Genomic DNA, 27,854 nt, shown 5'->3' with positions numbered 1-27,854 from the left:
CCAGAAAAGAGGGTCTTCGTGTGGTCCACCTTAACATTAACCATGCAATTAACAAAATGAATGACGTATCTAATATGCTTTTAAATTCTGGTTCACATTTTCACATTTTCGAATTCTCAGAGTCACGATTATCTCAGCAGATTTCGGATGCCGATGTAGCTATTCCTGGTTATAACATACTACGCAGAGACCCACAGCAAAGTAAAGAAACTGGCTTGCTTCTGTACATAAGTGAATCAGTTAGCTATACAAGAATAACACACCTTGAGCAGTTTGTGGAGTCGGTGTGGGTAGAAGTTAAAATCAATCAATCAATCAATATGAGGCTTATATCGCGCGTATTCGAGAGAGCGGTGCATGTGGTCAGAGAATGGGCAAGTTAGCACTTGCGTAGTATGGTTTATATATGAGTTTTAAGAGTTTACATGCTTATCAAGAACAGTAAAGGAAAAAGATGTGAACTTAGGTCCAGGTGCGATTTTGTAACGCTGTCTGTTTTGGAGAAATTAGTTTGATTCGAGAGCGAAGGAGTTGCGTCACTCACCTGACTTTGGAAAAGCTGCGATGATGATGTCATCGTGTCTCATGCGCATGTTCTTGAGGTTGTTGAGGTGCTCCTCCGTGGAGATGCTCAGAGGAAGCTTGTGGAATTTCTCTCCGTTCACCACGACGATTTCCCCTCGAATTCCGGTCGTTGCGTCTTCCTCTGTGTCCAGAGCTCCCTTCTCTTTTCCTCCCGCCGCTAGGGTGCTGTCTTTGCTTGCGTCATCCGTTCCTGCGTTCTTCTGGTTTGTGCTGTCATCAGTTTCTGTGCACCTCATCTTCGAGGTATCATCCGGCGTTGGGGCAGACATGTTTGGTTGACCTTTCGTTCCGTTTAGTGCACTGTCGCACCGAAGTGTACAGTTCTCTGTTTCCTTAGCTGAGTGAATCTAGTGACTGTTTGATTCCTGGAAAAGAGAAGCAGGTAACATATTTTGTTTGGAAAGGTTGGACGGACGCAGTGGCCTAGGGGGTAAGACGTCAGCCTCCCAAGCGGAAGGTCGTGGGTTCGAATCCTGGCCGCGCCTGGTGGGTTAAGGGTGGAGATTGTTCCGATCTCCCAGGTAAACGCATGTGCAGACCTGCTAGTGCATTATCCTCCTTCGTGTGTATACGCAAGCAAAAGACCAAAGATCCTGTAATCCATTCATGGCTGGTGCACTCACTGTTTAAAGAACATGACTGTGTACACACATGCATTAAGCACATGTGCAAGGTCACATCGGTAATCAGATTAATCTTTGCAGGCTATTGATACGCCATGCCTTGTCTTTGTTTTATCTGTTCGTCCTACTTGTTCCCCCCTGAGAGCGATGAAACTTGCACGCATTTGCCAGATTGCAGATTTGAGTACCTAACTTCTCACGGGTTTCGTCTTCTAGTTTGACGAAAAATAATTTGCCCACACTGAAAAATAGAAAGGTCAATAAAAAAAAAATTAAAATGATAGTGTCTGACACGAAGTAGAGTTTGCACAACGAAACTGTTGCCTTATGTCTACCTTGATTTAAATAACTAGCATACTTATAGGGTATTGTAGAGGTTCACATTTCAGGTGTGTCTAAAGGATTTTGTTTGTTTGTTTGCTTAACGCCCAGCCGACCACGAAGGGCCATTATCAGGGCGAGTGTTTAAAGGAAAGCGCAGCGAATTTTCCTTAGTCTTTTAAATACGTCCCCTCAAAAATCTCGAAAATGAGAGTCTTAAGCACTTTTTTTTCTTTAAAATTGCATAATTTCGATAACTAACCTTCCTTTGCAAAACCGGCGCGTGTGCTGACTGAGTAGTATGCGACACATCTCAGCGTGGCCTATGACATTCAAGATAAAGAGCATATTCGTGCACCATGTGCCAGCACATAATACAGCATACTGTTTTACCTGCCTAATCTTTGTTTTTTGTCATGTATCAGTACATTCGTACTCAAGGTAAGGCTACTAGTTTTTAATAATAATAATAAAGTGTATTTATATTGCGCCTATCCCTTACAAAAAACAAAAATATTTGGCTCTAAGCGCATTACAACATGTGTAGGGACTTGGTACAATCAAGTCTGACAAATACAATAACACAATATACAGTCGGTCTCTTAGGTAAAACTGGGAAAAGCAGCTTCGTCATTTAAACACTGCTACTAAAAAAATCCTCTAACAATGCATACTGCTTTACAATATGCATTTATGTATAAATATAGTTAAAGAACATCGAGTTAATAGGAATTAGAAAAGGTTCTTATGATAAAACTATCTAGCGAACGACGAAGAAGAAGAAGAATAAAACTATCAATGTCGATGTATAACAAGTCATTCAACGTAAATGGCCAAAGAACAACAACAAAGCAATGATGATAAAACAGTTATACTCAATGGCTAGTAACGAGGCAGAACTAAATAGTATCGACACAAGATTAAAACAAAACATATTCCTGGAGACACATTTATACATGTATCAAATACAAAATACAGCCCTCGCACACTCGCACACACACGCCAAGGCACGTGTAGTCGCACTCATGCACCGCGACAGCTATCGCGCGCACGTACGCGCGTCAGTTACTGTTTTCACCTGTTAGTTACTAATTTTCCCGGGAAAATTACTAACTTTCACCTGCTAATTACTAATTTTTAGTTTTGGCTCACTTCCTGACAGATTGCTAGTGCCAAAACTAAAAATTAGTCATTTTCCCGTGAAAATTACTAATGATCCCGTGAAAATGAGTAACTAACGAGTGAAAACAGTAACTGACAGCGTTAATTAGTAATTATCACGTGATAATGGGTAACCCCAGGTTTTGGCACTAGTGAGCCGTCATACGTGGGACAACAAGGTGCCCTGCGTCAGCGGATCGGAGGTTGCGTGTGGGGACGTGTGGCTTTAAGAGCGAAGACAGGTAAGAAGGGGCAGAGTCGTCGTGAAGGCTACGGTAACACAGGGTAGCTATTTTATATGTTATGCATGCTTTGATTGGTAGCCAGTGGAGGGTCATGAGGAGAGGGGTGACATGGTCGCGCTTGCGCTTGCGCAGCACAAGACGTGCTGCATTGTTCATGATGCGCTGTAGGCGGTCTAGCTTGGCGTCTGGGAGGCCGGCTAGGAGCGAGTTGCAGTAATCCAGTCTAGACAAAATAAAAGCCGAAACCAGTGTCTTGGTTGCGTGAGGGAAAGAAGGTGTCTGATTTGGCTAATCCTCCGCATTTCAAGAAAGGCGGTTCTGCAGAGTGAGTTGATGTGGGCGTCCATTGACAGGCTACTGTCAAGGTGGACACCCAGGTTTTTTACTTTGCTGCTGAATGTGACTGTGGTATCAGAAAGCGTAAGACTGGATGTTTCTGAAAGAAGCTTTAAGTTTGATTGTTTGCCAACTGGCATGATCTCTGTCTTATCATCGTTCATCTTGAGCTTGTTGACTGCCATCCACTGTTTGATGTGATCGCTGCATGATTCTATTGACTGCACTAACTCTGTTTGGGGAGTGCGGATTTTCGTAGTTGAGTGTCGTCTGCGAACATGTGGTACAGGTGTCCTCGGAGTGCCTATTTTGGATCACAACAGCCTGAGTGCGTCCAGTCAGGTAGGAGCAGAACCACCCCAGAGCCGTGCCTGTTATGCCGAATGTGGTGTTCAACCTTGCCAGCAGTATATCGTGGTCGATGGTGTCGAACGCTGCGGATAGGTCCAACAGGGCCAGAAGCGAAACAGAGCCGCTGTCACAGGCAGTGAGAAGATCATTCGCGACCTTAAAGGCATATGTACGCGCTCCCGTGTTTACAAAGTGTAGTTTGCCCATAATCGATGTCAAACGCACCATAAGACCATATAATGACGATATGTCACCATGCGCGGACCATAATACATGCATTACAGCTTGTTTTAGCCTCTGAAAAAGTGAGGATGTCAACAAAGCCGCGGTGTTAGCTCCCTTGCATCAACGTTACATGTGTTGCCAAATCTATAAATAGGACGATCCAGATCAAAATGAAAATTAACATATCTCAACATTGAAGGGGTCCTAGACCACAATATTTTGCAGGGAACTTAATTTAGCATGTCTCCAGCTGTTGGTAAAGCAATTAGCGTGTATAGTCATCGAGTACATATGCCTTTAAGTAGGGCTGTTTCAGTGCTGTGATCTGCGCGGTAGGCGGACTGTAATGGTTCAACCAAACCTGTCTTAGCAAGATGCTCTGACAATTGGGCCAAAACAACCTTTTCAATGACTTTCGAAAACATTCTGAAAATATCACAGATAAAATATTAGCGAAGTCGATTTTTTTTTTTTTTTTTTTAGGGGGGGGGGGGGGGGGTCAATTGGTATCGTACGTTTTTTAACAAAAGAAGCCACGGTCACATACGTAGGTATATAATTCCTGTGGTCAGCTATAAGGTATCGTTTTATAATGTTTGTTTACCCACTCGGCCTTACGTGGAGAGCTTAGACTGGTCTAATATTATAATTAAATAACCAGAACCCCCCTCTCTCTCTCTCTCTCTCTCTCTGTCTCTCTCTCTCTCTCTCTCTGTATCTATTTATCTATCTCTCTCTCTGTCTCTCTGTCTGTCTCTCTCTCTCTCTCTCTCTCTCTCTCTCTCTCTCTCTCTCTCTCTCTGTACACAGAGAACGGCGTAGCCCTAAACTTTGAATTCCTCAGCCTGCATGCAAATGATTGTGCAAATTCGACGCACGAACTGTCCCCCCTTCTACGACCCTAGTTTCAACACCATGCCCACGTCTCCCCCAGCTATACGTTACGATGATTTCAGTGCAGATCTCATGTCTAAGGGTCAGTATGACACAAGTATCATTTTATACCGCCTTACGCTGGGAATGAATTTTCGGTCTCGTCATTGTGACGACAATAACATCTTTAGTCACTGATGGGTCTTATCTACCTTTCATTTTCCTGCAAAATCTAGCTGCAGATGGTTCAGTCTGCGGGCACAGACACCTGACAGGGGGGGTAGGGGGGGGGGGGGGGTACCCACCCCCGTCCCCCATGTCATGTGCCCGTGTCGGTGGGGTAGCATCGTGACACACAAGGCCGACAAAGTAATTACCAGGTAATGACAATACCACCCAAAAGCCATTGATTCACCCAAGGGGGATGGGAGGGGGGGGGGGGGGTGACCTTTACAACGAAAATGCTCCCAAAAGTGACACTCCAATCCAAAACAAAAAGGGGGATAGTTCGTGACAAAATAGTTTCAGTGTCAGTTTTGAACTTATCTCCTGAGCGTTCATAAAGTGTAACGCTCACAGTCTTTCTTCGCGAACCTTGACAAGGGCGAACTGACAAATGACAGTATCGGCGTAAAAGCTATGATATTCATCCAATACGCAAGGAGACACAGAGAGACTGCGACAGAGACGCGACAAGAGAGACTGAGAGAGAGACACACACACACACACACACACACACACACACACACACACACACACACACACACACACTGTCAATACGGTAACACTTCTCCACAAACGAGTGAGGGGGTGTACGTGTTACTTATTTGAGGGGGGGGGGGGGCACAACAGTCTGCCCATAAGTTGACCTGGGAGATCAGAAAAATCCCCAGGCCACCACTGAGGATCCGAACCCCGAACCTTCCACATGGAAGGCGCCGACGTCTTAACCACTGGGCTACTGCACATGTCACCCTCTACATGTAGTTCATAAAGTGTAACGCTCACAGTCTCAGCTTGTTTTACAAATCGTGGACAGTCTTATATAAATGCAGATACATATCTTCGCGGCTGTCAGTGTAGGAAGAAACATCAACGGGATCGAAGCGTTTAAGACTCAGTTTCCCGCACAGCTGTGGCTCTTACGCTGCCCTGCACTGATTTATTGTGCACTGCATATAGCAGAGAAAGAAAACAAGAAATTCCTCCGAGGTAGGAAAAACACCCCTGTTGGTCAAAGGGAAATAACCATTTTCACTGCCACCAACTGAGAAGGTTATTTTTCTTTGACCATTAATAAGTCCCTCTGTAAGTCCTTGTAGAATCTTAATCCACCAATAACTCCCTAACCGTGTGTTTGACTGGTCCCAATTTTTGTAAGGACCGTCTCAGGAATGTACAGAACCTGTTCACCAAGTTTGGTGACGATCGGTCCGTTCATTCTTGAGATCTATATGCGAACACAAACACACAAACAAACAAACAAACAAACAAACACATCGACCGAATCCTATACACACCCCTATACCGGGGGTGTAATAAAAGAAAAAAACTGCCACGGTCACAACCACCGCAAAAGGCATGTGGCACACTGTGTGCAGTGGCGCTGGATTGCACAGCAGCGGCTCGTGTTTCCAAACTGATGTTCAGCCTTCGGTGAGCCAGCAAGTTTATCGGGCAAGTGCATCGCTCTAATTCTACACTTAAAATAACTTTGCAAGACTATCCGTAACTTTCGTGTCACTGTCTGTCTGTCTGTCTGTCTCTCTCTCTCTGTCTCTCTCTCTCTCTCTCGAACTCACACACCCACTCGCACACACATACACACATATATAGATATGTCATGTTTACTCTAAAAATGTGCTCAGAATGAAAGAACATAGGTTCAGTAAGTACTACGGACGCTTATGCGTGCTTCGCGGCGGCGAGCGTGACCCGTGCTGGTCTTCGGTATGGTTAGCCGAGACTGTCTGAATGTAGTCTTGGCGATGATTGGTTTGTGGTGTTGATCTGTTTTTATATCGTTTCACGCGACTTGTTAATTCTTTAGTAGCGTTGCCAACGCAGGGTAGTGGAATTCATATCGTTTAGCAGTTGTTGTTTTGGGTTTGTTTAGCTTTGTTAGTTTTCTTAAAAATTACGGCCACCTGCACTGATGCACCAAATTTCTCAATGTAGTACACATTAATTTTGAGTACAGCATGTACATCAGTGACGGTGCACTTTTTTTGCTGGGTAGTATTTATACCGCCCTACACCGCCATAGCGTACAGATTTGGTCTCACTCTTGACCCAGTTTCACTCGATCGAGTAATGCCGCACTCTTAGATCGACAGATTCGGTCACAGTGACATCTTTTAGGCTCACAACACGCCCCAATAGCACAGAATCGAGCATTCAGTGAGTCGGAAACAGTATTTTCATGGACACAATACTGGTGCATAGTCAACGAAAGTCTGCTATCACTGTCTAAGTGTCTTACCTGGAAAACGAGTTGACGGTGCAAGATATACCGGTGCGTATCGCTAGCGCTATTTGTTATTTGTGCTACGTGTCATTTGTCCTACGTGTCATTTGCGCTATGTGCCGCTATCACTTCGTTGATTAGTGCTACACATAATTGTTCTACGAGTCGCTATCATTCGTTCATTATCACTACGTGTCGATAGCACTACATCTTTTAGCGCTACGTGTCATTATCGCTACGTGTCAATACCACTACTTACTGACGACTCTCTCTTTCTCCTTTTTTCTCTCGCTCTCACTCCTGGTTTGTGTACGTGTATATGTATGTCGGTGTACGTGTGTGCGTGTGTGTGTCTGTTTCAGTGTGTGTGTGTGTGTGTGTGTGTGTGTGTGTGTCTCGCTATCTCTCTCTCTCTTGCTCACTCGCTCGCGGCTCACTCACTCGGTCTCTCTCTCTCTCTCTCTCTCTCTCTCTCTCTCTCTCTCTCTCTCTCTCTGTGGCCTTAATATAATAAACCATTCTGAGTTCTGAGTTATCTCTCTCTCTTTCTCTCTCTCTCTCTTTCTCTCTCTCTCTTCTCTTCTCTCTCTCTCTCTCTCTCTCTCTCTCTCTCTCTCTCTCTCTCTCTCTCTCTCTCTCTCTCTCTCTCTCTCTCTTTTAATTGTTATGTTCGTTTGTATGTATGTTTTTGTTTGTTTGTTAGGTCTGTTAATCGTTTGTTTGTTCGGTTGTTTGCTTTTTATTACTTCTTTGATTCATATTCTAACATTTTTTAAACGTATTGTCATTAGATTAAACCCTCCCATGGGCGAGGGCTGGATGTAAAAAAACCCACCTGTTTGCTTATGCCATTACCCTCGTTAATAAAGAATTTGTCTTTGTCTTGTCTTGTCTTGTCTCTCTCTCTCTCTCTCTCTCTCTCTCTCTCTCTCTCTCTCTCTCTCTCTCTCTCTCTCTCTCTCTCTCTGTCTCTCTGTCTCTCTCTCTCTCTCTCTCTCTCTCTCTCTCTGATTTTCAGTTGTTTCTTTCGGATTTTGATCTTTTTAGAAAAAAAGGGCTTTGCTTTTGACAAATTGTAAGACAGTGTTATTGCATATATTTTTACTAGAATGTTGACACAAGGTATAACCGAGGATATTGAAACCTTTTCTTCTCTCCCAAATTCTTTTATGAAATGAGAGGGGGAGAGAGAGAGGGGGGGGGGGGGATTGACAGACAGACAGACAGAGAAAGCGCGAGAAAGCGGAAGAGAGAGACAGTTAACAGAGAGAAAGAGAGAGAGGGATGGAGGGTGCTTTTTATGGTTGGTTGGTTTTATAGTTCTTAATGCACTTTTTTTGACAATAGTTTTCATTCGGTAAAAGGCAAATTCAATTACCGCTCCATCTCTCTCTCTCTCTCTCTCTCTCTCTCTCTCTCTCTCTCTCTCTCTCTCTCTCTCTCTCTCTCTCTCTCTCATTACACACACACACACACGCACACGCACACGCACGAACGCAAACGTACACATAGTATCGTACACACAAACTCACACACAGAAAAACATCCGTGTATGTATATACGGTATCATGCGAGAGAGAGAGAGAGAGAGAGAGAGAGAGAGAGAGAGAGAGAGAGGTGGGAGGGGGAAAGAGCGAGCGAGAAAGAAAGAGCGAGAGAAGACAGAAAGACATATGGAGAGAGAGAGGGGGAGGAGAGTGGGAGAGACAAGGAGAGAGCGATTTTAAAGATGTACAGAGAAAGAGCGATTGAGAGGTGCAGAGAGAGAGAGAGATCAATTCAAATCAAATCAAATCAAATTTTATTTTACGAGGGTTGTGGAAGAGAGAGAGAGAGAGAAAGAGAGAGAGAGGGGGGGAGAGGGAGAGAGAGAAGAGATCAGAATGGTTTATTATACTAAGGCCACAGACTCATATATACAAACCACGGGGGATGGGGGAAGAACAAAATCAAAAAAACAAACCACACACCAACAACAACCATGAAATAAATACGTGGTGAAAAAAAGAGAGAGAGAGAGCGAGAGAGAGAGACACACACACACACTGACACATACACACACACACACACACACACACACACACACACACACACACACACACACACACACACACACACACACAGAGACAGACAGATCCGACAGACAGCCATGCAGACAATATTTTTACACACTCACACGCAAACACAAAGGGAAGTGTCTGCCGTTTGAAGATATAGTATAGTGCTATTGACACGTAGCGCTATCGACACGTAGCGCTACAGTACATTGGTTTTTCAAAAATAGTGATATCGACACGTAGTTCTATTGAGACGTAGTGATAATGGCACGTGTGAATTGTGGCAATAGCACTACGTGCCGATAGCACTACTGTTTTTGGCAATTTGTGTCGATAGCACTACAGAAAATAGCGCAAACGATACGTAGCACAAATGACACGTAGCGCTAGCGGGACGCACCGAGATAAACCGCTGATCATGATAATATTACTTCGCCAAAACAACCCGATATTGCGTAATGCCGTTGAACATGATTAACTTCCTTCCTCGTGTTTTCAGCACTAAACAACAACACACTGATTGAGCACCCCACCCCGCAAAGAGAAAAGTACACAACCAGTGAGAAAATCCGCTTGCCGTAAATAAACATGGCAGACGACGGTGCAGCGCAGAAGAAGACCCCCGGCGAAAAGTCCTCCCCGGCGGAAAAGGACAGTGAAGACAGCCCGTTGCGTCTTGTGACCGTGGACGGTGATGTCTTTATGAGGTTCCCCATCACTAACATGTCGATTGCCGACCACGTTCGTAGCATCAGGAATATGCCTATGAGAGAGGATGATATCGTCATTGCTGCTTTTCCAAAATGCGGTATGTATGATGAGAAGTTATATCAAAACTGACCTTTGTATGTAGTGAATCGAAGAGAAAACAACTTGTTGGGCTCTCTCCCCACCCCTCCCCCAAGCACCTCCCCCACCACCCTCCGATGTAAGACTACCCTCCCGTTTTTTAAGATCCTGCTTTGTAACATTTTCATTTTATTAAATCTGCAAGACTACCCCAATTTGCATTAGGTCCTGATTTTATCAGAGTTCAATATTAGACGTTTGTAGAAAAAAAATGAAGGCGGGGGGGGGGGGGGGGGGTGGTGGGCATTGTCAGTACAATCATTTTCACGAAGTGAACACAGTTGGAGTTGAGTACGACGAAGACAACGACACGACGACGATAACGATTTTTCTTAACCCACTTCACATACAGCTTTAAGACCACCCTGAACCGACCTTAAAGGCCCCCTTTGCTTCACCGTCACTTTTTTTGGCCAGGCTTTAACATGGGATAAGTCCATCCCACCACTTGGTCACATACCAAAAATCAACAGCCGGTGAGTTCTCTGTGCACAGTGGCATTTAAAAAAAAAAAAAAATTTGTTGTTGTTAGAGAATTAATTTTGTAAAAGTCACTGGTGCCTTTTTCGGAAATTATTTCATCAACATTTCAACTCACCACAGCAAGCAGTCAGTGGAGGGTAAGTCTTATCACATGTAACAGCCTGGCCAGATGACGGTGAGGCAAACTGCTTTCGCGAGGCGGAGTGGGAGTGGGCACAGTGAACCCCCACCCCACCCCACCCCTCCCCACCGATTTAACCTTTGCCGGATGCCGCTTTTGACTACACACGCCCGACGATGCGGTTTTGTCTGAACCCATACATTTGAAAGAGGGTTTTTACCGTTTATTTCTCTAACGACGGGGTGGGTTCAGGGAAACCCACAGCGCTACTTCAGTGGGTGCATCGAGTTTCTCCCTTCACCGACTTCTTGCAGGGGAGGGAGAGGGGGAGGGAGAGGGGGAGGGAGGGGGAGGGAGAGGGGGAGGGAGAGACTGAGAGAGACTGAGAGGCTGAGAGAGACTGAGAGACTAAGAAAGAGAGAGAGAGAGAGACTAAGAAAGAGAGAGAGAGAGAGAGAGACTAAGAAAGAGAGAGAGAGAGACTAAGAAAGAGAGAGAGAGAGACTAAGAAAGAGAGAGAGAGACTAAGAAAGAGAGAGAACAAGAACAAGAACAAGATTTTATTCCTTTAAGGCCTTAGCCCCTTTCGGAAGGGGGCTGGTTACACAAAAGTAGAGCGTGTGTGCAGCAGCAATCCACACACGCGTCGTTTCAAGTGAACAGAAGAAAAGACAATGTATAATCATAAAATACAAATGCTTAAACAGCGTTTTCTAAACATTTAAATGAAAAATACAAGAACTTAGCTACATTGCAAAGTATAGTTTCATTTTTCACAGACAACAACAGTGCAAGTTTGAAGTTCGAAGGACATCTACAAAATTTTGCTGGAATAAATTGACGTCTTAGATTTTCCAGTGCAGGGCAGCATAAAACAAAATGCAATTCATCTTCAGTACTAGATTGACACAAACGACAGACCAAATTATTTTCACTTACAGCTTTATACCTTTCTGTATGTAAAGCAAGTCTGGAAATACCCAATCTAAATTTAACCAAAACATTTAAAATGTGTCTGTTTACTGGAATTGACAAGTATGTTTCTACAAGATTTGTTGTCTTAAAGGTACGGTACAATGCAAACCGGTCGCTAGTCTGAATATGATTATCCCACTCTTGCCACCGGCAGTCAATAATGCGTTGCTTAAAACATGCCAAAAACGAATTAATACAGGCTACACCTTGGTTAATCCATACATACTGAAAACCATATCGACACAGGCACAACCGTACCTGTGATGCCCAAGTAGATTTACCTCTGCTATCTAGAGAAAACAACATCTTATATGCTTTACGAGGTAATCTACTGTCATCCATTCTTGTCAGTTTCAGCCAGTATCTTATGCAACGTACATATGAATTTAAGTAAATGGGATAACGTCCAAATTCACCATATACAAGATCATTAGGAGTACGCCTGTCAACACCTAAAAAACGTTTTAAAGCAAACAAATGCAGCTTTTCTACTGAGACTAAGAAAGAGAGAGAGAGAGAGACAAAGAGAGAGAGAGAGAGAGACTAAGAAAGAGAGAGAGAGAGACAAAGAGAGAGAGAGAGAGACTAAGAAAGAGAGAGAGAGAGACTAAGAAAGAGATAGATAGAGACTAAGAAAGAGAGAGAGACTAAGAAAGAGAGAGAGAGAGAGACTAAGAAAGAGAGAGAGAGAGACTAAGAAAGAGAGAGAGACTAAGAAAGAGAGAGAGAGAGAGAGACTAAGAGAGAGAGAGAGACTAAGAAAGAGAGAGAGAGAGACTAAGAAAGAGAGAGAGAGAGACTAAGAAAGAGAGAGAGAGAGACTAAGAAAGAGAGAGAGAGAGACTATATAAGAAAGAGAGAGAGAGAGAGAGACTAAGAAAGAGAGAGATAGACTAAGAAAGAGAGAGAGAGAGAGACTAAGAAAGAGAGAGAGAGACTAAAAAAGAGAGAGAGACGAAGAAAGAGAGAGAGAGAGACTAACAAAGAGAGAGAGAGAGACTAAGAAAGAGAGAGAGAGAATAAGAAAGAGAGAGAGAGAGAGACTAAGAAAGAGAGAGAGACTAAGAAAGAGAGAGAGAGAGAGACTAAGAAAGAGAGAGAGAGCGACTAAGAAAGAGAGAGAGAGAGAGACTAAGAAAGAGAGAGAGAGAGAGACTAAGAAAGAGAGAGAGAGAGAGACTAAGAAAGAGAGAGAGAGACTAAGAAAGAGAGAGAGAGAGAGACTAAGAAAAAGAGAGAGAGAGACTAAGAAAGAGAGAGAGAGAGAGAGAGAGAGAGAGAGAAAGAAAGAGAGAGAGAGACTAAGAAAGAGAGAGAGAGTGAGAGACTAAGAAAGAGAGAGAGACTAAGAAAGAGAAAGAGAGAGAGACTAAGAAAGAGAGAGAGAGAGACTAAGAAAGAAAGAGAGAGATAGACTAAGAAAGAGAGAGAGAGAGAGACTAAGAAAGAGAGAGAGAGACCAAGAAAGAGAGAGAGAGAGACTAAGAAAGAGAGAGAGACAAAGAGAGAGAGACTAAGAAAGAGAGAGAGAGAGACTAAGAAAGAGAGACAGAGAGAGAGACTAAGAGAGTGAGAGACAGAGAGAGAGACTAAGAGAGAGAGACAGAAAGAGAGAGACAGAGAGAGAGAGAGAGAGAGAGATACAGAGAGAAAGAGAGACAGAGAGAGAGAGACAGAGAGAGAGAGACAGACAGACGGACAGTGGAACTGACAACAGACATACAGACAGAGAGATACGGACAGACAGACAGAGAGACAGACAGTCTCTTGGAGACAAACAGGCAGACAGACACTGTTCCGCCGCTTTGGTAATTATGGGTGTAGCATAACCCGCGCCGTCGGCAGAGGAATAGTTCCAATCACTACTACTCTTTAAAAGTATGGGTTTGCGTGAACCCAGGAAGCACGGCAAAGGTTAACCTTTTATGGCCCGTTTCTACATTTAGTCAAGTGTCTGTCTGTCTGTCTGTGCGTGTGTGTGTGTGTAGAGCGATTCAGACCAAACTACTGGACCGATCTTCATGAAATTTGACATGAGAGTTCCTGGGAATGATATCCCTGGAAGTTTTTTTCTTTTTTTCGATAAATACCTTTGATGACGTCATATCCGGCTTTTTGTAAAAGTTGAGGCGGCACTGTCACACCCTCATTTTTCAATCAAATTGATTGAAATTTTGGCCAAGCAATCTTTGACGAAGGCCGGACTTTGGTATTGCATTTCAGCTTGGTGGCTTAAAAATTAATTCATGACTTTGGTCATTAAAAATCTGACAATTGTAAAAAAAATAATTTGTTTTTGAAAACGATCCAAATTTACGTTTATCTTATTCTTCATCATTTTCTGATTCCAAAAACATATAAATATGTTATATTTGGAATAAAAACAAGCTCTGAAAATTAAAAATATAAATATTATTATTAAAATAACATTTTTGAAATCGATTTAAAAACAATTTCATCTTATTCCTTGTGGGTTCCTGATTCCAAAAACATAGATGTGATATGTTTGGATTAAAAACACGCTCAGAAAGTTAACAAGTCGCGTAAGGCGAAAATACAATATTTAGTCAAGTAGCTGTCAAACTCACAGAATGAAACTGAACGCAATGCCATTTTTCAGCAAGACCGTATACTCGTAGCATCGTCAGTCCACCGCTCATGGCAAAGGCAGTGAAATTGACAAGAAGAGCGGGGTAGTAGTTGCGCTAAGAAGGATAGCACGCTTTTCTGTACCTCTCTTTGTTTTAACTTTCTGAGCGTGTTTTTAATCCAAACATATCATATCTATATGTTTTTGGAATCAGGAACCGACAAGGAATAAGATGAAAGTGTTTTTAAATTGATTTCGACAATTTAATTTTGATAATAATTTTTATATATTTAATTTTCAAAGCTTTTTTTTTTTTTAACCTCAGTTGCATGCAGGTTTGCTACTACAATTATTTTTTTGCCTTTTTATTATATCTTTTTTTTTTTTTTTTTGTTTTTGTGGCTTGGAGCAAACCTTCTTCATAGGTCTTTTCTTTTCAAATGTGTACAATTTTTAAATCAATAAACCTTATCAGTAAACTAATATGTTCAAATAAATAAATAAATAAAAATAATCATAACATAAATTTATTCCTAATGTTCAGCTCAGTTTCCAGTACACCAAATCTTTTTTTAACACTCAACTTATACCAGGCCCCTGAGGGTTAAGTCCCTTTGAAAAATAAATAATATTTCAAGGGGTGTCCCATATCTAAATTTACTTATACACATTTTTCCAATCAAGATTAAATGGGTAAGATACTTAAACATTTCATGTGTCAAACCATTCTTATCTCGCACATAAATCAGCACATCTGTTGCTTGTAGAATAATTGCTATGTTATATCGATTGTAGAACAATGTTTCAACATGCTTCCACAAATGGTGAATTTTACTGCAATAGAAAAAGAAATGTTCAATGTAATCAACTTGTTCAATACAGTATGGACATTTATCATTATTTGCGAGTCCCATTTTTAAGAGGAGAATATTGGTTGGGTATATATTGTGTAATATCTTCCACTGTAATTCTTTTAGTCTGGTTTCTGTTGTTGTTTCTTTTGCATTAAGCCAAACTTTTTCTTCAATACTAATACCAAGTTTGTTCAGCCAAAATCGAACACAGCAGGGTGGACTATATTTCATATCTGTCATAAAATTTCGAAAATCTCTAGCTTTTAACATCACTTTATCATTAAAATACAATTTCGAGAATTCTTCAGTGACAGCATATACATAATCCGTATTGTTCTTTAAATAACGAGACAACGCCGAGTGAACAACAATGTACTGTAAATAGAGTTCTGGTGAAGTACCAATTAGGTTCTGTACATTTTGAAATGACAAAATGGAATTGTTTTCTAAGAGGTCATTGACATGTGTTATTCCTTTTTTTGCCCAGTTGTCAAAATAAATTACATTATTTTGATATTTTATATCGACATTATTCCATATGCATGCCATCTTCAGAGATGACGAAGAGTGCAGTGTATTATGTTCCAACCAGACTCGCAGTACTTTGCTCCAGAAGGAGGACTGAAGACTATCTAACCCTTTAAACTTTTTAGGACCAATAATTGAATTAAAACATGATAAATCTGTTCCAAAATTACGGAAATATAATCTAGGAATCCAAGTCCATGTACTATTGTTATTCATATTCGAGAGCTGAGCAAGCCAGCCGCACAGAATAGATTCTTGCAATATTTGCATATCAATCATTTGGATTCCTCCTGTTCCTATTCCACTGCACATAACACTTCTCTTCACTTTCTCAAACGCTTTCTTGTTACAATTAATTTTCCTCCAAAGAAAACGAAACAATAACGTATTAATTTCTTTCAACACAGGTTCAGGGATGCATATTGCCTGCATAACATAAACGAGCTGAGAAATCAAAAAACTTTTTATTACGCACATTTTACCAAATATGCCAAGATTCCGTTTTTCCCAGTTTAAAATCACCTGCTTAATACTCTTAATTCGTTGTGTCCAGTTTTCATCCACGAGGGAGGCACTGGATGTATTGCAAAAATATATTCCCAGAATCTTCATTTGTTTAACCCATCTTAATCCGTATCCTCCCTCGTTGCTATTCCGTTTTGATCCAATCCACATTGCTTCTGATTTTACTCTATTTATCTTCAAACCGGATATAATTGCAAACTCGTCTAATATCCCCAAAACAACTTTAATGTCATCTTTATCACGCAGAAACATGGTAACATCATCGGCATACAGAAGTGCCTTCAAAATCTTTTTAAACATATGCACTTCTTCTGAATCGTCAGTTTCAATTTCCAAACCTTTTACTTCAAAACCTTTTCGAAATCGGGTTGCAAGCAGCTCAATTCCAATAACAAAAGCCAGTGGAGAGAAAGGACAACCTTGTCGCACCCCACAGCTGACTTCAAAATCACTTGAGAGCCAACCGTTGTATCCAATGCAGCTTCTTGTGCTACTGAACAATACTTCTACCCAACGTAAAAAATCTGTTCCAAATCCGTATCTCTTAAAGGCATATAACATAAACTCTTTCGATATACTGTCAAATGCTTTTTTGAAATCTAAAGCAAGTACCAAACCAGGTTTTTCTTGTAATCTAAAGTGTTCAATAACATCATCTATTGTTCTCAGCGTATGAGAGACGTTTCTACCTTTAATAAAACCAACTTGATCTTCGTGTACTATGTTTTGAATAACTGGGCTTAGCCTATTTGCTAAACATTTAGCTAAAATCTTATAGTCTGTATTTGTCAAAGAAATTGGTCTCCAGTTTGATAAACTGTGTTTTGATAAGTCTTTCCCTTTGTGGATCAGGGTAATAACCGCCGATGCTTGGGTGAAGGACAGACTTCCATTCTCAAATGATTTGTTAAATGAATCAACAATAAGAATTCTTAACTTTGACCAAAAAAACTTAATAAATTCTGTGGTAAGGCCGTCCATGCCTGGTGAGGAACCATTTTTCATCAATTTAAGTGCCGATGATGCCTCTTCAACCGTTACATTTCCTTCACACTTTGCCTTCTCCTCATCACTTAACTGAGGAACATCGCAATCTTGCAAAAAGGATGTAATATTATTGTCTAAATTTTCATCAGGTAATTTTCGTGAATAAAGAGTTTGAAAATACTCTCTCTGAGCTTCCAGTATATCAAATTGATCTGTAATGACTTCACCATTCTCCAGTTCTAATCTTGGCATTAATTTAGAATGTGCACGTGATTTTTCTAAGTTAAGAAAATACTTTGTATTTGTTTCTCCTTCTTCGATCCATTTTACTCGTGATCTTGTCTGGGCACTGTGCAATTCTGTTTTTTCAATAAGTTCCAAATTCAATTTTAACTTTTCTCGTCGAAAAATAGCGTTTTTATCATCTGGGTTTTTGGCTAAATGTGATTCGCATACATTTAAATCATGTTGCAGTGTTATCTTGTCTGTTCTCTTTTTTACGGCATTTTTCTTGCTGTATTGCATAGAGATGTCCTTAATTTCCAGTTTTAGTAACTCCCAATTCAATCCCGCATGCTGTGTCGGCTGCTCAGAGAGAAAATTATCAATGGTCTGATTCATAATATCAACGTATGCCTGTTGTTTTAATAGAGAGTTGTTAAATTTCCAGTACCCTGGACCTCTGCATGTATCAGTACATTTTAGTTGTAAATAAACACCCCTGTGATCAGTCGAAGGTAGTGAATATATATTGCATTCAAGCACTTCGTCAATTACGTTGTCATTTAATAACATGTAATCCAGTCGCCGTGCAATAAATTTACCCCCTCCCTTTGACCATGTGTATTCTTTTTCTTGTGGGTTGCAAATCCGCCACATATCATTCAAAGCACAATCATTTATAAAAGAGTTAAAGGCTTTTACCAAACTCTCTTGGTGTTTTTGGCCACTGATAATATCAAGTTCATTATTCAACACGGCATTAAAATCTCCACAGACTATTTTCCTTTCACAATCACATTCTTTGACTTTGACAGCTAAATCATGTAAAAATTCCTTGATCTCTTTTGTTACACTGGGTGCGTATATATTAAACACACATACATCTCTATTCTCAATGGATATTCTTATTGCAATAACCCTATCGTTTAATGTAAAGGTCTTCCATGCGAACGAAAACTGCTTTCTAATTAATATAATCTGACCTTTACTGTGTGCAGTACTTTCTGAAAAAATCAAATCTCCTCCCCATTCTTTTTTCCATAACTCCACCACACCTTTGGTAACATACGATTCTTGAATACATATAATGTCGTATTTTTTTTCCTTGAAATGTCGAAAAAGACTTTTGCGTTTTGTTGCATTTCGTAATCCACGCACATTAAGTGATAAAATGTTTAACGTATCCATAGGAAAGAGGGTACAAGGTCAATAAATACAACGAGTGTAAACACTTGAATCGTAAGACAATCGGGAAAGTCCATAGTCCGGGCCAGGTCGTAAGGGTTGAGAAACTTGGACAGGTCGTCCTATTCCTGTGTATTAGATGGGTTGTTAGCGCTGTCATGGGCTGTTAAGGAGTTGCGTTCGTGGCGCGGTTTCTTTTCGAGTTTCTCGAGTATTTTCCCCCCACTCTTTCCACCCTCTTCCTGGCTCGATCGCCGGCGCTTGGACGACTCGGACCGGCTTCGCGAGTCACTAGTGTAGTGAGAGTGAATAGCAGTTTGGCGGGCCGAAGGACGAGGCGTGCGTGTCTCCCCCCCTTCCTCCTCCCTGTCCTTTTCACTGGTGAGTTTGGCGGCCGGGTTCGCTGCCTGCGCATTGTCACTGCGTGCTGCACGCGTCTCGTTTGGTGCAGTGGTCAGCTCGCCGGACTGATTTGGTTCAATTTCAGTGTCACTGTCACCTTCCGTTTCGCTGGCACGTGCGCTGCAAGCGTTGTCGCCGCGTTTATGGCCAGGTTTGAGACAGTCACGGCAGACTACCTCTCTGTCGCACTGTGAAACGTGGTGCCCCTCATTGAGGCACTTTGAGCAAATGACTTTTTTCTTTACGAGTTTCTGTTCTCTGTGGTAAACTTTTGCTGTGAAGAAGCCTCCCACCTTCATTGTTTTTTCTAGAGGGGTTGTGGGGGTGGTGATGAAAACAAACCGACGTCCCGTCAGGAATCGAGTTAGTTTGTTGTCAGCGTCCCTAGCTCTTTCCATCTTAACTGCCGATCGAAGTTCGCATCCCAGTTTCACAAGGGAGAATTCGATCTCAGAGTCAGCAACGGAGATCGGAATATCGTCGATCCAAACTTTGGTAGACGGAGTCTCCTCCCCCGCGTTGTCCCGAAGGGTATAAGGGTTGGTTGCACACACTTTGATGGTCATACCACGCAGGGCGATTCCTTGGATGAGCAAAGTGTTCCTGGAGTCGCGGTTGGCAGGGTAAATTCTCCATAGACCCCTGATGTCCTGAGCCCCTATAATCGAGCCTCGACCAGAGATACGTTCAGCAGCCAGACAGACCTCAAGGACTGTCGCGGGGTTCAGAGCTGTGCGAGCAATATCATTGTTTCTGATGAAGACAGGTAGTACAGGTTCTTGGGTGGACATAATTTCACAGAGGTATGTAAAAAAACCAACAACAACAAAGCAGAAAAAAGACCCAAAAAAGCAACAACGAATACACGGTCACGTAGGTAGAGAAAGACACAAAGGAATAGCGAATAACTACAACATCATAGTGAAGGAGAAGCTAATAGGCAAACTAGCGACACCAAGGAACAATAACATTCACCACAGCAGGTCAGTCCCAGTCCTAGTCCAGCGAAGTTTCAGTAATCCAAGCACACACATGAAAGAGAGCGAAGCTGGTGTACTACAAAACTCGGGGCGTAGAGAGCAGCGCAAAAACGTGACCGCTCGTCACGACGGTCGCTCACCAAGTTGTTTTTAATCCGAATATAACATATTTATATGTTTTTGGAATCAGCAAATGATGGAGAATAAGATAAACGTAAATTTGGATCGTTTTATACATTTTTATTTTTTTTTTTACAATTTTTAGATTTTTAATGACCAAAGTCATTAATTAATTTTTAAGCCACCAAGCTGAAATGCAATACCGAAGTCCGGGCTTTGTCGAAGATTACTTGACCAAAATTTCAACCAATTTGGTTGAAAAATGAGGGCGTGACAGTGCCGCCTCAACTTTTACGAAAAGCCGGATATGACGTCATCAAAGACATTTATCAAAAAAATGAAAAAACTGTTCGGGGATTTCATACCCAGGAACTCTCATGTCAAATTTCATAAAGATCGGTCCAGTAGTTTAGTCTGAATCGCTCTACACACACACACACACACACACACACACACACACACACACACACACACACACACACACATACACCACGACCCTCGTTTCGATTCCCCCTCGATGTTAAAATATTTAGTCAAAACTTGACTAAATATAACAAGTCGCGTAAGGCGAAAATACAATATTTAGTCAAGTAGCTGTCGAACTCACAGAATGAAACTGAACGCAACGCAACGCAGCAAGACCGTATACTCGTAGCATCGTCACTCCACCGCCCGTGGCAAAGGCAGTGCACGTGGAATTGACAAGAAGAGCGGGGTATTCGTTGCGCTGAGAAGAATAGCACGCTTTTCTGTACCTCTCTTCGTTTTAACTTTCTGAGCGTGTTTTTAATCCAAACATATCATATCTATATATTTTTGGAATCAGGAACCGACAAGGAATAAGATGAAAGTGTTTTTAAATTGATTTCGAAAAAAAAATTTTGATAATAATTTTTATATATTTAATTTTCAGAGCTTGTTTTTAATCCGAATATAACATATTTATATGTTTTTGGAATCAGCAAATGATGGAGAATAAGATAAACGTAAATTTGGATCGTTTTATACATTTTTATTTTTTTTTACAATTTTCCGATTTTTAATGACCAAAGTCATTAATTAATTTTTAAGCCACCAAGCTGAAATGCAATACCGAACCCCGGGCTTCGTCGAAGAGTACTTGACCAAAATGTCAACCAATTTGGTTAAAAAATGAGGGCGTGACAGTGCCGCCTCAACTTTCACGAAAAGCCGGATATGACGTCATCAAAGACATTTATCCAAAAAATGAAAAAAACGTTCGGGGATTTCATACCCAGGAACTCTCATGTCAAATTTCATAAAGATCGGTCCAGTAGTTTAGTCTGAATCGCTCTACACACACACACACACACACGCACGCACACACGCACGCACACACGCACATACACCACGACCCTCGTTTCGATTCCCCCTCGATGTTAAAATATTTAGTCAAAACTTGACTAAATATAAAAAGAATAGAGATAAAGAAAAGCGTGCTATCCTTCTCAGCGCAACTACTACCCCGCTCTTCTTGTCAATTTCACTGCCTTTGCATCGAGCGGTGGACTGACGATGCTACGAGTATACGCTCTTGCTGTAAAAATGCAGTGAGTTCAGTTTCATTCTGTTAGTTCGACAGCTTGACTAAATGTTGTAATTTCGCCTTACGCGACTTGTTTTTCTTGTTTTTTGTTCATAAACTATGTAAATTTACCCCCATTTTAAGACTCCCACATTTGTAAGATTTGGTTTTCTCAGATTTTTCGTGATCTTAAAAGGGGGTTCGATTGTAAATCTGACGTGGCGTTGCCTCAGGCACCCATTGGATCTGGGAGGTGACCCAGATGCTGACCAAGGGCAAAGCGGAGCACGACCCTCTCCCCAAAGAAATGGTGATGGTGGAGTTCAACCCGGTGGAGGTCCTCGAACCCGTGCCCTCGCCGAGGGTCATCAACTCCCACCTCTTTCTCCGGCAACTGTCCAAGGAGGTGGTCACCAAGAGGTCTCGAATCATCCACGTCATCCGGAACCCGAAAGACGTGGCTGTGTCGCTGTACTTCCACATGCTGCAGATAAAGGGCTTTAAGGATGACGGGGTGCTCGACTTAGCTAAGGGCTTCCTCCACGGTGGAATATCGCCTGGTGGTAAGCGGCTGTGTGTCTGTGTATGATGTGTGTGATTCCGTCGTGTCTTGTGTCTGTCTCTCTGCGTGTTTTGATGTGTGTGGTTCTACTTCCTCATGCTGCAGATAATAAAGGGGTGCTCGACTTCGGTAAAGACTTTCCGTCTTAGTTGTAATATCCCCTGGTAAGTCTCTGTGTGTGTGTGTGTGTGTGTGTGTGTGTGTGTGTGTGTGTGTGTGTGTGTGTGTGGGTGTGTGTGTGGGTGGATGTGTGTGTTCGAGTCAACTAAAGACTCCCTCTACGATGCCATTTGCTTTTTTTGTTGCTTACCGTATATGAAATACATTTCGTGTAAAATCCAGTTCTTTAACAGGCAACACACTTTGCAAAATTCAAGTCACTAGGCTTCTCTGTATGCAATGTTGAAATGAAGTTACCGGTCTGAAACATTTTTGATTTAGTCGTCGACTTTCTTCTGAAACAATTAAGCCTTATTCTCTTATCCAGGGCCGGACTACCGGGGGGGTTATGGGGGTTGCGCAACCCCCCCCCCCCCCTAGTCTAAACATGTACCTTACTTATTTAATTTTTTTTTATTATTGCTTATTTTATGCCGTTTCATGCAAGGAGCGACCATTTTCCTATCTCAGAATATGACCTACCCGTCAGCTTCAGGGGGCTTCGCCCCCTGACCCCCACAACGAGGGAGTGGGGGTGGGTTCTAGGGTTTCCGGACCCCCCCCCCCCCCCAGCCAAAAAATAAAAATATTGAATGAGGTATGCATTTCTTTATTTTACATTGAGTTTCCATTTTTGGGGTATTAATCAGTGACAAAATCTGCTGCCTGAAACTGGTAATGATCATCCTCAGAATGCACCAGATTGCACCATTTTGCATCCTTTTTTTCAAAATTTTCCGGGGGGGCATGCCCCCGGACCCCCCTAGCAAGCTAGGCGCTTCGCGCCTTCACACCCATATCTTCACAATATACTTTTGAAAAAAAACAGTCATAAAATGAACTGATCCGCCCCTGCCACCAGGGGGAACATCCCCCTGGGCCACCACTGGCAACCCACCCCCCCCCCCCCTCCTCTTCGCCTAGTCCGGCCCTGTTATCCACAGATTTACCGCAGTCTTAATCACGCGAATCAGTATCCACAAGAGAAGTCAAACTTTCGAACAATACATAGAATATACGTAAGCAAGCATGACACATGACGTCATATGAATCCTGGCAATGTTCACCAACATGATTGCGCCCTGTTGATCTCTGATCAACTTCTTTTCTTGTACTTGTTCGAGTCTAAATATCGGACCCTATTGCTACGCTGAAAACACAATAGCGTTTATATTGCTATTCCGACGCGACATAATATTCTGTGTTGAAAATAGAGAATACTAAAGGATGGAGCTGAGACAAACTCTGGCATTATATACTTGTCTCGTCTAAATATCGGACCCTATTGGTACGCTGAAAACACAATAGCTGTCAATAAGTATAAAAGCTTCCTCTTCGGTATAATATTTCCTGGAAAGTGAAGGATGTGCCTGTGTGCGTGAAGTATGATTGCTTCTGCTGCTGTAAAACTAGCCTGGTTTGTCGGTGTATGTATATGTCGTTACGTGCCCCTGGTAGCCCAGGGCCGGACTAGGCTAAGAGGAGGGGGGGGGGGGGGTTGCCAGTGGTGGTCCAGGGGGATGTTCCCCCTAGCGGGGTCAAGGGGCAGAGCCCCTTGTGGGGGTCAGGGGGAAAAGCCCCCTGAAGCATATGGGTAGGTCATATTCTGAGATAGGAAAATGCTCGCTCCTTGCATGAAACGGCAAAAATAAACAATAATAAATTTTTTTTTTAAATAAGTGAGGTACATGTTTAGGCTAGGGGGGGGGGGGGGTTGCGCAACCCCCATAACCCCCCCGGTAGTCCGGCCCTGGTAGCCCGTATGCGTTATATCCATGTCGTACTGCTGCAAGTGCCGTTTTGTCTCCTTATCCAAATTTCATTCTCATTCTCAATCGTGCCTTTGTGCCACACTCCATTTGACCGTGTCATTTTCCCATCTGTCTGCTCGGTCATTTTGTTGGCCCGCGGCCAATCATATCTATTGTCTCATCTCTTGTAGGCTCCTACTTTGACTACTTTGCATACATGAAGGAAATGACGCAATGGCAGAGGGAACACCCCGAGGTACCAGTCATCAACATCTATTACGAAGATGTCAAGAAGGTAAATACTGACACACACACTCGCGCACAGCACCACACCGCAAAGCACACACTGCACCCACACGCACACACATCGTCTTTTCTTCCAAAATGAAAAATCCGGCTTTAAGATGGATATAAGAACGAATTTCCCGAACGACTTTTTTCTCTGTGACTATAATTATGTCATACCAACGTTAGATAGTTACTTGTAAGATCGCCACAAGGCTGAACATGTGTTTTAATCGCACATTTTTAAGGTTAACATGAGGTTTTGCATGTGTTGGTGTCGTACATTTTCAAGGTCAATATGAGGTTTTGCAGGTGTCGTACATTTTTAAGTTGCTCTTTTTTTTTCAGGATCCTGTGAAATGCGTCCGGCAGCTGGCCGAGTTCCTGAAAGTGGACGCGAGTGACCAGCTGTGTGAGGACATCGCTGACCAGTGCTCCTTCAAAAAGCTGAAACAGGCCGACGAGACTGTCAAGGTCAAGGACACTACCCCTGATCGGCACATTTTCAAAGGCGGAGTGTCGAAACTGTACAGGAAAGGTGAGTTTACAATTGTGTGTGTGTGTGTGCGTGTGTGTGTGTGTGTGTGTGTGTGTGTGTGTGTGTGTATGTGTGTGTGTGTGTGTATGTGTGTGTGTGTGTGTATGTGTGTGTGTGTGTGTATGTGTGTGTATGTGTATGTGTATGTGTGTGTGTGTGTGTGTGTGTGTGTGTGGACAAGCACTTGTTCGAAGCTAAGGTACAAGTGCGTGGGGAAATAAAGCTATAACGGGATTTTTGTTGTTCCTGCCAGCAAACTTATTCATGCCAAAACCCCAGATATTATCCATTTCTTGGAAGATGGGGCATCCAAGTTCATTAGGAAAATGCCTTTAACGGAAATTAATAAGTCCCGTTACCAGCTAAATGTCCAGGACAAGCACTTGTTCAAACACGGAGTTGTGATACTGTACAGAACACGTCAGTCAAACACGGAGTTGTGATACTGTACAGAACACGTCAGTCAAACACGGAGTTGTGATACTGTACAGAACACGTCAGTCAAACACGGAGTTGTGATACTGTACAGAACACGTCAGTCAAACGGAATTTGTCTTTTATGTCATGCCCACAGAATGTTCTTGACTGCTGTTTGGTTGGATTCCGACATTTACAGTGAATGAGTTTGTCCAGTGTGTCATGTCCATGTATGGCGTGTGTTTCAGGCGAGGTTGGCGACTGGAAGAACTACTTCACCGTGGCACTGAGCGAGGAGTTTGATCGCGTTGTGCCGGAGAACCTCAAAGGCTGCGACTTGAAAATCCAGTACACCATCTAAAACATGGCGAACAATAAAGGATTCAAACTTTCTGTGTCTCCGCTTCCGGCTCTGACACACACACACACACACACACACACACACACACACACACACACACACACACACACTGGCAAACACTCGAGATAAGTTCTTTTATGCGGTGCTGACATGATATTTAACACCATCATCATCATCGTTATCATCAGAAAATTAATGCCAGTGTAGGTCTGCCTGATTATTGATATTCGTCACGTTTCCGCACTAGACATGACAGCAATGTTCAAGGAATATTTGTAAAACTGAATCGGTAATCGATTGTAAAGACTGATTTTGTACAATTGTGAGGCATTTACTTGACAATTAAGATGTTTGAATTCACTTTTGTTGAGCCCTGACTGAGTGGATTTAAATGGAAAATGTTAATTTTAATTTTATCAAATAAATTTATGATTTAATTTAATGAGTGTGTACAATTGTGAGTATGTTTATTTAACAGTTAAGATGTCGGAATTAGCTTCTGTGAGCACAGAATAGAATTCTTTGTTGTTTGCTTGGCATGTATGCATATACAGTAGAATCCGCTTAATAAGGCCATGTTTAATAAAGCCACCCGCTTTTTGAGGCCAATATCTGACTGCACGGATTTGTCCTTATGTTTTATGCTGAAAATCACCCGCTTTATAAAACCACCATCCCGCTTATTAAAGCCATTTTTTGGCTCGCGTTAGGTATGAAAAGCCGTAACAGTGAGTCTGTAATCGCTGTCTGATCACTCACAGCTAAAGCGTGACTGGTTTTCAAACAACCTGAGATGTTTTGGCCAGCCTCTTGTGAGTTTGAAATCACGTTAAGTGCAAGTCAGTGGTCATAAACAACTTCAAACAGAAGCGTACTTCTGAGCTTTTGTTCATGTGCATGATTGTTCATGATTGCAATTCTGTCAGTTGTCTATGGACAGATTCCTTGGAAAAAGAAAAGACTGATGATGACGTCATTTTTTTCTCCCAGTCTGCTATAAACTTTTCTCGAGAACGGATTTGAGCGCTTTTTGCTTTATTTGCTTTATTTGCTTCATGAATAAGCTGTTTATCAAAATCGTTAAGTTGTCTACCTAATGCTATTTTATTAGCTTTTGTAAGGATGTTTTTCTGTTTAATAAAAGAGATGCACACAGAATGTCTCTCCTTTGTTTTAAGGCTCTGTTTGCCTGAAAACCATGAGTTCCTTTTATTAAATCCACCCGCTTAATATAGCCACTTTGGTCCTGCACCAAGGTGACCTTATTAAGCGGAGTCTACTGTACTGCATTTCTGAAAAAGGGCACTTGCTATTAGTAGTTAATTTCACGTCAAGACAAGATCAGTACAATTCGAAGTTTTGAAAGTTTGAAAAAAAAAAGCCCGGAAGCAGGGTCACGCAAGGTCGTGGTTCTCGTAGCAGACGACGGTTTGTTAGCATCGCCAGTTCCTCTGAACAGTCAAAAGCCATCGCTAGAGTTCTTGTGAACCTCATCCGTTTGTTTCGTGCGTAGTCAGAGGTACATAATAACGTGCTATTGCAGATAAGCTCACAGCGAGACGCATTCAAATTACAAACTGACGACTGCATTGTGAAAAAGGGAAACTGGATCACACGGGTTCACGATGGCTCAGGGGTAAGATAAACCACGCAAAAATAAATTCCGTTTTGAAAATTGTTCGCTCTTTAAGGAGGGCACATAGGATGTTCTCAAGCGGTGAGTGATTAAATAAAAGGGTGTTTGTACTGTGTGTAAAAGCCTGACAAAATCTGTGATGGCGGGAGGCTTACTGTGCCTTTAAAGATAATTAATAGACACAAAACACACATCGGTCGGCAACAAGGACCATGAGGACTAACTGAACAATAGCTTTACTCTAATTTACTGTTGACAGTTAACTCTGTCACACTATAATAACGCCCACCACCGAATTCCTCTATGTAGGAGGCTACACTGACATCTCAGTACAGCAGCCACGCATGTATAGTCCCCGGCGAAAGAAACGCAACTCATTCGCGCCCACTGTTGCGAGTTATTTTTCGTCATTTTCAAATTGTCATAAAATATGAACCAGATAAGGTAAATCAGAACGAAAAACAGATCCGTAGAGGATATTTTACTGGCTCTACGATAAATGCATAGTATTTAATCGTTTGTATCTTTTACTTG

The 27,854-nt window shown here is 42.1% G+C and overlaps 2 protein-coding genes across 8 annotated transcripts; one reads left to right on the top strand and one right to left on the bottom strand.

Annotated features, from left to right (window-relative positions):
• Positions 1-401: 401 nt before the first annotated feature.
• On the bottom strand, positions 402-7,239 carry LOC138975409 (uncharacterized). 2 transcript variants are annotated; one of them, XM_070348084.1, is made up of 2 exons: positions 7,203-7,239; positions 402-950 (listed from the first exon to the last, which is right to left on the bottom strand). In XM_070348084.1, the coding sequence occupies exon 2, from the start codon at positions 852-854 to the stop codon at positions 537-539; it is 318 nt and encodes a 105-aa protein (XP_070204185.1). In that variant the 5' UTR covers positions 855-950; positions 7,203-7,239; the 3' UTR covers positions 402-536. The 2 variants fall into 2 exon arrangements, with proteins under 2 accessions (XP_070204185.1, XP_070204186.1); XM_070348085.1 differs by lacking the exon at positions 7,203-7,239 and adding an exon at positions 1,792-1,925.
• On the top strand, positions 950-25,716 carry LOC138975406 (sulfotransferase 1A1-like). 6 transcript variants are annotated; one of them, XM_070348081.1, is made up of 6 exons: positions 950-967; positions 9,744-10,052; positions 21,845-22,174; positions 24,275-24,378; positions 24,717-24,906; positions 25,572-25,716. In XM_070348081.1, the coding sequence occupies exons 2-6, from the start codon at positions 9,833-9,835 to the stop codon at positions 25,682-25,684; spliced, it is 957 nt and encodes a 318-aa protein (XP_070204182.1). In that variant the 5' UTR covers positions 950-967; positions 9,744-9,832; the 3' UTR covers positions 25,685-25,716. The 6 variants fall into 6 exon arrangements, with proteins under 6 accessions (XP_070204182.1, XP_070204178.1, XP_070204181.1 ...); XM_070348077.1 differs by lacking the exon at positions 950-967 and adding an exon at positions 2,848-3,260; XM_070348080.1 differs by lacking the exon at positions 950-967 and adding an exon at positions 6,083-6,376.
• Positions 25,717-27,854: the final 2,138 nt, after the last annotated feature.

Source organism: Littorina saxatilis, linkage group LG9 (genome assembly GCF_037325665.1).
Source record: "Littorina saxatilis isolate snail1 linkage group LG9, US_GU_Lsax_2.0, whole genome shotgun sequence".
NCBI classification, from domain to species: Eukaryota; Metazoa; Mollusca; class Gastropoda; order Littorinimorpha; family Littorinidae; genus Littorina; species Littorina saxatilis.
The sequence above is the reverse complement of the archived record's forward strand: the minus strand, read 5'-3'. Positions and strand labels throughout refer to the sequence as shown.